This window comes from Onychostruthus taczanowskii, unplaced genomic scaffold (assembly GCF_017590055.1).
Source record: "Onychostruthus taczanowskii isolate IOZ18803 unplaced genomic scaffold, ASM1759005v1 scaffold59, whole genome shotgun sequence".
NCBI lineage: Eukaryota > Metazoa > Chordata > Aves > Passeriformes > Passeridae > Onychostruthus > Onychostruthus taczanowskii.
This window is the reverse complement of record NW_024503568.1, coordinates 2,206,731-2,216,958: the sequence shown is the minus strand read 5'-3', so window position 1 is coordinate 2,216,958 and position 10,228 is coordinate 2,206,731. Positions and strand designations below refer to the sequence as shown.

At 41.1% G+C, this 10,228-nt stretch overlaps 1 protein-coding gene across 1 annotated transcript; it reads right to left on the bottom strand.

Moving 5' to 3' along the window:
* Nucleotides 1-1,554: 1,554 nt before the first annotated feature.
* Nucleotides 1,555-6,697, bottom strand: AGR2 (anterior gradient 2, protein disulphide isomerase family member). The gene is made up of 8 exons (XM_041418240.1): nucleotides 6,660-6,697; nucleotides 4,910-5,047; nucleotides 4,542-4,605; nucleotides 4,417-4,469; nucleotides 3,395-3,468; nucleotides 2,952-3,015; nucleotides 2,471-2,554; nucleotides 1,555-1,877 (listed from the first exon to the last, which is right to left on the bottom strand). The coding sequence occupies exons 2-8, from the start codon at nucleotides 5,037-5,039 to the stop codon at nucleotides 1,828-1,830; spliced, it is 519 nt and encodes a 172-aa protein (XP_041274174.1). The 5' UTR covers nucleotides 5,040-5,047; nucleotides 6,660-6,697; the 3' UTR covers nucleotides 1,555-1,827.
* Between the last annotated feature and the right edge of the window lie 3,531 nt (nucleotides 6,698-10,228).

The window sequence follows — 10,228 nt, the reverse complement described above, 5'->3', positions numbered from 1 at the left end:
CCCCCCACTGCATCTCTTTTTCCTCTGTCTTCTGGATGCTGCAATAGAAAGTAGCATCTTACTGAAGTCCGGAAGGAATGCTGAATTCTGTGTCTGGGACCCTTTCCAGGTAGCTCTTAAGGTTTGCTGGTAGGCGGGGTTTGCACAGCTTGCCAAAGACCTATTAGCAAGTACCTCCCTTCTGATTTTGCTGAGAGATTCCCTTGAGCTGAAACCCTTGCTTCTCTTACCTGTCCTGCCTTCCCAAGCGTTTTCCTCTTGTAGTTGTGGCAGTAACGGTAATAGAAGTAGTAAGAATGCTGTTAATACCAAAGAGCTGAGAAAATAATGGAGGCATGGTCCTGGCCAAAGTGTTTCTCACTGATGCTGCTGCTGACTTCAGAGATAACAGATATTTGGGGCTGGAAAGTCTCCTTTTTATGTAAGTCTTTATGTAATGTATACTCTCATGGTGTTCATCATCAGCATTTATTTTAGCTCTGACTTCTCTTGTCCCTTTTGGGCTTATAAATAAGCAATCATGAAACCAGCCAATAGTTAATGTGGTATCCCTTTCTTAATCATCTCAAGGCTTTACTGAAATCTGATGTAAGCAGGGACATTTTAAGGGAAGCAGTCTTATCTTAAATCATGTCAGAATGCAGCCAGTTCAAAAGAAAAACAAGCTCTGTATGCAAGCAATCCAATTCTCTAGTCTCAAGTACTTCCCTGTGAAAGATTTTCACTTCTTGCTATCGTAGCTGTAAAGAAAGGGCTGGTAATGAAAGCTCCACATAGGCTGGTGCTACTAGAAAATAATTTGAGATAAAGTAGGCTGAGTAATAGAGAGCTTAGCTAGCTTCTGAAACTGGAGATAAAAAGCTGCTTTCCTCTGCTGGGTTTGGCTGAGTAAAGTTGATTCTCTTCTCAGCAGCTTGTGTGGTGAATTTGGATTTGCAGCCACAACAGTGCTGATAACACAAGGCTGTTTTCTGTGATTACTGACACAGAGTCGAGGTCTTTGCTGCTCCCTCACACTGCCCTGCCAAGCAAGTAGACCTGGGGTGCCAGAGAGGTGGGACAGAGCTGAGACAGCTGACTCCCGCTGAATAAGGGGATACACCACGCTCACCATACAAACTGGGGGAAGAAGCAGGAAGGGGGGCACATTTGGAGTGATGGTCTTTGTCTTCCCAAGTCACCATTACAACTGGTGGGCCCCTACTCTCCTGGAGGTGGCTGAACACCTGCCTGCCTGTGGGAAGCAGTGAATTATTCCTGTGTTTTGCTCTGTTTGTGCACACAGCTTTTGCTTTACCTATTAAACTGTCTTTATCAAAAACTATGAGTTTTCTCACTTTTAATCTTCTGATTCTCTCTCCCATCTCACTGGAGTGGAGTGAGAGAGCAAGTAGCTGTGTGGGGCTGGGCTGCTGGCTGGGATTGATCCACAGCAGCCTTTTTCCTCCCAAAGTGCTTGAATGTAAAATGTGGGCTCAAGCAACATTGTGATTTTACTATTTCTAATAATGGTAGATGAAGATAAGGGAAAAAATTGAAACACAGCAATGTTTTGTATGTAAACACTTGAAATGAATTTATTTTTTAAAAAATCATTTTTACAGTTGAATCACACAGTATTCTTCTGTACGCCTTAAAATAAAAGCCTCCAGCTTTTAAAAATGCTTCCCAGTACAAAAGTGCTAATGTAAAACTGTAGTGTTTATGTATAGAAACCATCACTACACATCACTAAATATCACTCTAAATAGCTCTTCACCAGTATCAAGGGGTGGAGAAGAGATGGAAGATAAGACTTCATAATATTTAAGGGCTTTCTTCTTCCCCTTACAGTTCAGTCTTCAGGAGCTTCAGCGCTTTCTGCATATTTGAGTACACTAGAAATGAAATATTCATGCATGTTATTTTTGCTGCAACTTCCTCTGCCAGCAACCAAAAATGCTGCAGAGAAAATGTCATTATTATTAAAGCTTTTAATCACATGCCTATTGCTATAGGGATTCAGATGCACTTACTCTTCCAGGCAATTTGTGAACATCATGGATTTAATTTTTACTGGTGAGAACATTCATTAATGCCAACACATAGGCAGAGACCGGAGCTGTGCAGCAGTGAGGGATAGCTGTAGCAAACAACTTTCCCTGCTCCCAGGTTTCCTGACCTGGTCTGTTGGGACTTGTGTGTGAGTTCTCACCGTTGCTTGCAGTGAACGCTGCTGAATTATGCAAGTTCTTACTGACGTATGCTTGCTTTTAAAACAGATGGATGCTTAAAGCTCCAGGGCTCTGCCATCATTTTCTTCATCTCACCAAGTTTAAGTCTGGCATCCTGTTTCATTTTAATCCTGGTTAAATGTCTTTCAGCAAGTACTGACTGCAAGAATCTGTAATGCCTGGTGTTACTCCTTATCGTATGAAAAATGTGACTGCTTTCAGAATATTTCCAGAATGTGTCAGAACACTCTACTTACACAACGAAATGTCAGAGGGCTCATATGCGTAGAGACGGTTTGAGTATCTTCCAGTAATATCTGCTCTCACAGTCAGGGAAGGATCTGGGGGAAAAAAAGAGTGAGAGGATTTGTAGAGGTTAACCTTCAAGCAGAAGGAAATAAAAGGAAATAAAGCTTTCTGCACTCCTGCTTGCTTCCTTAATGTTTCTGTGAGAATGTCTGCTTCTGCTGACTAAGAGATTGTTCTAACAGGGTCACTGACATTTCAGTTTTAATTGTTGTGTTTGCAGGTTTATTAGGAGTGGGATGAGCTACCCATTCCAGTGACTGTGGGTGGCATCAGCCATTGAGGGAGAAATGCTGGACCTGTGAAACTGGGTGGTATTGAGTCAATATTTGATCCACAAAACCAACCCAAACCTTTATAATTCCCATGAAATAAATTCCTGTTAATCAGGGGCTCTGTTCTGAGATCAGCTTTGATGCTTGAGGTACTCACCTATGAACAAAACCCGAGGGACGTACTGGCCATCAGGTGCAAGGTTCTTGTCTGTGGTTTCATACTTAAAGAAAACAGAGGAGGTTCCTAGTCAAGGAGGGCACGTTACATATATACTTTTTTCCTTTACTGTACTTTGTATTATGAAATACAGCTCAAATAATACATTTTGCAGTTTAAGAGATACACTGTCTGGGATGCAGTTTTTGAACAGCTGGAATTGCAAATTGGTAAGAGTTTGTGTTATTGTTAAACTTCACGTTCCCTCACATTCTGAGTTTATGATAGCTACAAATGAAAAAGACTTACTATGAAATCTGTTATGCTTCAGCAAGTGGCCATTTTCCTAGCCAACCCTAGCTATTAAACTCAAGTTAGAGAACCCATAATTAAAAGCAGAACTTTGGTGCTTTCACTTAATTAAGTGTAGTTGGGAAACTTACCACAAGGTTCAGGAGAATGAATTTTTCAGCCAGTTTCTGTATATCTTTGTGTTCAGCAAAGACCTTCTTGAGTGCTAAGGTAGAAACAAATGGGAAAGAAAATTTAAAAGATGCCTTTGGAATATATTGTCCTCCAAAAAGAAATTCAAACAGATGAAACGAAATGAGAATTTCCAGTTTACAACTGCAGCAAACAAAGATTTTCAGTTCATTCCACTGGAACATGACCCATTGATTTCTATTCTGCATTAAAGAGTAATTACAATAGTGCAAAATGTCCCCACCTTCCTTCAGAGAGTATAGCTGGCTCTCAAATTCTCTGCTTAGGTTTGAATTTGAGCATTTGACCCTTCAAACCTCCTGTTCTACTATTGTGATTTCTGTCCCCAGATCTTAAGGCACTTGATAATACAGCATGTAGGGCTTCTAAAATGTTTGGAAGGGTGTAAATGCTTATACAAAGACCCTTCTGCAGTTACTTTGGTGCTTTGGATGGTTGCAAGATCTTGCCATGTGGACTGACTTGCAGGAAGGAGGCCCTCAGATAAATTCAGACACTGGGAAAAGAGCAGTCTCAGTTACCAGAAATCCTGGAAGAGCTCAGTTTCAGCCTGGATTGATTTAGTCCCTGGCTGGATTCAGTCTCAATCACTGATGATATCAAGGGCTGAATATGGTCTTTCTGACAAATTGTTATTTCTTGCTGCTGGTTTTGCTATTGATTTTGGCTGATTGTGCTGTGAACCAAATTCAGATTTGTCAAAGTTCAAACTCTACTGACCTGTGCTCATTTCCACATCCATTCTGTTTCATGCAATAGTGCATTACCATTTTTATTTCTACACATTGGAAAACACCTTAGTGGTACAGTAACTTGAAGAATGCTCCCCATGCTTGTGCAAGCTAGCACTTCAATAAGGTTTAAGCAGAACGGTGGCTGATTATATTTTTTTAAGCAGAGTTTTTTCAGAAAATCAGAACAACATTTATTTTTTTTCCCCTCCCAAGTGCAAAAAGATTACCTTGGCTGTGTGGGCAGTCTTCCAAGTGGTGGATAATCATCAGGGGTTTCTGGCTGGAAAAGAAGAGCCCTGGTTAGAGCCGGGGAGGCACGGGGGGCTCAGGGTGGGCGCGGCGGGGCGGGTACCTGTGCTTGGCTCGGAAAAGCGCCTCCTCGTAGGTCTGCGTCCAGATGAGCTGGTCACCCCAGCCTGGAGGGACAGGGGACACACACACCCTCAGACAGCGCCTTACAAGGGGCCGGGGACCCCGGGTGAGGGTCCTGCCCCTGCCCACCTCTGCCGGGGGGCTTGGAACAAACCCCCTGACAGAGGGCTTTAAATCAGGAGTGAAGGAGGAGAGGGCGCGAGGAAACATCAGAAAAGGTTTTGCAGAACGAGTTACGAGAAAATTAATTTTTTTAGAACAGCGTAGTAGCTGAAATGTTCACAAGATTGCACTTTTTAAAACATTTGGTGGAGATTTTTTTTTTTTTTTCAGTTGTTTGTTTTTTACCTCTGGAGAGTGTCTGAGGCAGTTTTGGCTTAGCGGTAGTGTCCTTTGAATCCTTCTTGCCTGCATCCTTTGCCAGAGCACAGGAGATGACAATGAGCAGCAAGAACATGGACACGTAACTCTTCTCCATGGCTGCTCCTGGAAGAGGCGAGGGAAACGCGGGGTCACTGCGGTGCTGGCGCGGAGGCACGCCGCAGGCAGGGCGGGGTCGCTGAGGGAGCGGCTCGGGTCACAAACATGCAGCGGGGGAGGCAGGCCTGGGGGAGCAGCTCCGGGCAGGCCTCGGGGCACGGGGCGAGGTTTGCTCGGGAAGGCTTGGCCCTTTTAAGATGTGCATGTCTGTGTTTGTTAATTTCCCTCTCTTCTTTTTACATATATTGAATATGCTCAGTAAAAGAACAGAGAGACAGCAATTACAAAAGTCCTAATAAGTTCACAGTTCTACCTTGATCTCCCAGTGCTAGAGTAACCCACCTGCGGTGACGAAGACTTGTCTCAGCTCTTCTCCCCTTTCGCTGTGGGAGCGACTCAAATGAGAAGTCAGAATGTTTAAGCTAGGCTTTACAGTGGACATTAGCATAGACACAGCTTAATGGTGTTGTTGAAACTTCCAATACTTTTTTTTTTTGTTCCTTAAAATATCACCTAATCTTTAAACCCAGCAGAAGGTATAACAAAAGGAGCTGGTAGGAGCTGACGTGTGGCCCAGTGAAAACTGAGATGGAGTTTGAGGGTGGAAGCAGCACAAAGCAGAGAGCTTTTCCTGAGCCAGGCTGGGCCTTGGAGATGAGACAAGTCTGATGGAAAGCTCCTCAGCATTTCAGCTGAAGGGGAAAATAATTTCAGCAAAATGACCCTATGTTTTCTCATTACATTTCTTCCTAGAAACTAGAACCAATATAATGGGTACAAAAAGAAAATTTAAGATGTTCTAAAAGCAGTACAGAACATTGAAAAGATTCATTAAAAAAAAAAAAAAAAAAAAAAAAAAAAGGGAAAAAAGGGAAAAAAGGAAAACCAAGCCTACATAACAACGCCTACTCCAACAGGCTGATTGTTTTTAAAATTCAGACAATGAAAACTAAACTCCTGGAAAACAGAAGTGTTTTTCCAGGTAGGAACTGCAGGAGGAGACATAACCTGAGTTTCCATGAGTGATACAATGCTCTTTGCTACTGGGATGTCCAATAGAGCTCAAACATCCAAAGAGTCCCTTTTTCATGGGTATGAAATACCACTTTTGCAGCAGACTGCATTTCTGCCCCAAGAAAAGCCTCCTTGGCAAGGAGGAAAATTGCATGAAGTTCAGTTAAACTCTGGATTGTCAGCGTTGCCTCAAGAATTGTTTTGGCTAGAGTTGTATGGCAGAAGCAATGCTTCTTTAAAAAGAAAAATAATAAAATAAAAAAGTAAGGGACAACCAGGAAATTGAAGATCAGGCACAAGAAGCAGCATGCAGAAAGGAAAGACAGAGAAACATTAAACTTGCTCCTTAAAAACTTTGCACCTGTTAGACAATGTGCACTTTTAAGAAGCTTTCCAAAATAACCCCTCTTCTCCTGTATTTTTTTTTTTTTTAACCTGCAAAGCCAATCTTTCTCTAGACATTTCCCTTCACAACAAGCTGTGCTGGACTGTGCCTGCTTTGCTGCAGTCCTTTCTTTCGGCTGATCAGGTTCCCCGTGCCCAGCTAGCTCGGGCTCACAGCTCCCCGGGTACCTCCTGGGGCAGGGACTGTGCAGTGCCTTACCTTGTTTACTCTCCCAGACGCCTGCCAGGATGCGAAGGTGTTCCTGGTTTCAGTGTGAATGCCGCTGTTCCTACTGCCTATTTATGCACCTTCACACCCCAACTCCACCCACAAGTTTTGAATTTGAATACTACTTTCAAAGAGCTAAACTTTCTAGTTTTTCCCCACCAAAACGTTCAGAGTTAATTTTGTAATTAAATAACATTACCGTTTCCTGTCAGATACTGTATCTAAAGCTCAGAGACATTTCTGTAGACTTTTGGGGTATTTCATGAAAGGTGATTTTAAAAGATTGGCAAAGATCCAAGTACAGGTAAGCTTAAGTCAAGACTCCTGATTTGCCTGAAGAGTGATTTGTCTTTTCTTGATTGGTTGGAAAATCTGTATGGGTTGCTGTTCTTTTACTCCTTAGGAAAAGTTAAATTGATGACTCAGAACTCTGAATGTTAATTAGATAAATAACTGTGCACATTATACAGATATGTGTGCACATATGCACATATAACAGCACATAGAATTGTAATCAAACCGAAAAAATGTTTGTCAAGGTCTCCACAAAAATGTATTTGGAAGCTGTACTAAAAAACTATATGTTCATAAGCAGAGATCCAAGCCAACATTTAATTTAAATTCCATGACTAATTAGTTGTGTAGACATTTATTTTTTAACTACAACATGAGCCCCAATCATCTTGGGTTGCAGATGCACATATAATACAGTGCAATGCCCAGGAAAATGAGACCTGGATGGTCATTCCCACTGCTGCACTGACTGCACGCAGTCCTTCTGCGGAGGTCAGTGCAAGTCTGTCCTCAGCAATAAATGCTGAAACTACGGTATGTTCTCCTTGCTGCATGCCTCATGTATTTCAGTGAGATTAAAATCATGTGTTCATGGGCAGTGAATGCTTAACATTTCTTAGCTGGGTAGATGAAATCCATCAGATATGGATTTTCCTGTTTGAAATTCACAGTGCTGCCTGATGGCTGCTAAAAGCACTAATTTGTTACAAATATACTTGAGAGATTTAAGAGCTTTGGATCTTAGTGTGGATTTGGTTTGTTTTTTGTTTTTTCTTTCTTTTTTTTTAAATGAATAGTAATTAGGAAAACAAAATGCAGAAGCAAGATGGTGAACTCAAGCAAAACAATTTATTGAGTTCTACCATGCTTTGCTTAGCTGCGTGATGTATTAGGAGGGTGAAACCAAAGCTCCCAGGCATATCAGTCATTTTAACTGCCTTTTCTGTATGTTTCATCAAATAAGTATGTTTTCCTGAGAGAATTTGCATATAAATTTCTTTTTCTCCTCCAGGACTTGTCCCTGAAGATTTACAGATGTAATTTGTTTGCTTCTATATTGTCCATCCAAACGACATCCACTCAGCTTTTTTTCCAAAACATACACCAAAAGAAGTCTCCAAGGTCTGTATTTGGACCACTCACTTTGGACAGCTTAAGTTACATTCTAAATCCAGTTTAGTCCAGATGTAGAAGTTAACCTTGGGTACCCATTTTGGTCTCAGCTTAGACAATTCAGAATTGTAATTTAACACACTCTTGCTGACTGTCTTCTCATGTCACACGTAAGACCATTTGGTAGTTTTAAAGCCTGTAAAAGAAGTTCTAATTGCTCTCTGGTGCTATGAAGAGATAATAAGCAGGTGGGTTCTCACTCACACACCTTATAAATAACATTGTGTTTTGTCTAAAAACGCATCCCCAAAGCTAAGCCCCTACCTTCTCCTGGCACCAGCCTTAGATGTATCTCCATTTCACTTGCACCTTTGCTTTCTCCTGTTTTCAGGGGATGGATATATCTCAGCCTGTTTCCACATAACCTTGTTCTACTCTGACAGAACTGTCTCCTGTAAGAATCTCAGTAATTCAAATACAGCTACTCACAGGGGCTTCCCTGCCAGCTCAAACCCAGTGACCTCAATGCAGGTAGTTAGACCTGTCTCCAAACCAGCTTTGTGCCTTGTTATTGAAGAGAGGAGGGAGCTCAGTCTTTCCCACAGCTCCCTGCTTGGGCCCTGAGACTGAGCAGTACCCAGCTGCCAAGTTTTCTCCTGGCCTTTTATAATGGGCTACTTTCTCTGCCTCAGTTCCTGCAGGGGCTGCCCCAGAGAACTTCAAATCAAATAGGACTATTCCAGAATGTTTTTCCTCTTTTTCTATGAAGATCTGGTAGACCCTATTACTGTTAATATTTAACATCTTTACAAAACTAGTCATCAGATTTTTAATATATCTTTGGTTCCCCTGCTCTGAGGTGCCTTTGTTCATTATGTTATACAGAAATTTGCACAGATTCAGGTGGCTGATGTTACATCTGTTCAGAAAGCATTCTCTGATGTGTTTTTTTATTGCTTGTGTTTTGTAATACGTAAGTTTGAGAATTCAGGCATTTATCCTAATTTCATAATAAATATGTTTCCAAGACTTATGATCTACTGCTTAGAATAAATATCAGAAATTTATATAGAGAATGAGAAGTAATGAAGGAGATGTGTACTCAGTCCCAGATTACCAATGCTCTGCGAAAAAGCCAGAGACAGGCAGATCTGGAAATCATCAGTCTTCCAGTGCTCTTAACGTTGAAGTATATTGTAAGATGTAGTGGTTGAAAGCAAACAAAATTTGAGAACTGGTCAAATTTCTGTTTTCAGTGTTTAACCACATACAGGTTTTTTTATTACCTGAAAGCCCCTTGGAGGAAATTTGACCAAAATTTTCCAGAAAGCCTTATACCCAAAATTTAGGAGCTGAGACACCCTCTTACACCTATTGCAGATGCAGGTTCCATTTTGTTTCCTTCTTGCCCTGAAATAGTTCAAATCTTTTCATGACTATTATATGTAGGTGTTGTCTGGATTGGGATGTGCCCTGATGATCGATGTCCCTGGTCACACATGCCAAGACTGTTTATTTGTGTAATAGGCATTTGTGCTGGAGAAGGCACTGAATCCCAACCTAGTTGTGATCTGTTAGGTAAGACAGTGATTTTTCTCACATTGGCTTAGGAAATATTTGCTAACACTTGCAAATGGAAAGCATTACTAAAGAAGAAATGATGTCTTAGAAGTGGTCCAGACATTCTCTTGAAAGTTGGAAGGCCATGGTTCAACCATTCCCTGTCTACTTTATTTTCATTACAAAGCCACATTTCAATCTACGGCTGGAAAGACAAAAGTTCAGCAGATTTCTGTTGCTGAACATTTAAAGGTGGTAATTGGAGCTCAGGTAAATTTTTGCTAGGAATCTGATGATTTATCCTAAAGAATGATGGTTTTCCAAAATACATCAGCCCAACATTTTCCTCTTTTTAGTTGAATAAATTACTCAATTAACTTGCACTATCTGCAGTTATTGGTAATATTTTTCAAATTCACTAGCAGAAGAGATGCTAAGGCTTTAAAATAAGATAATCTTTAATTACTGCTTGCAAAACAAAAGAGAATCTGTGAGGATTTTGATATCTCTGGAGGCGTTTCTTTCCACTTACATGTGGATGTTTATAATACAAGTCACCAGCACTTGATACAAGCTGAAAAGCATGTCATGAA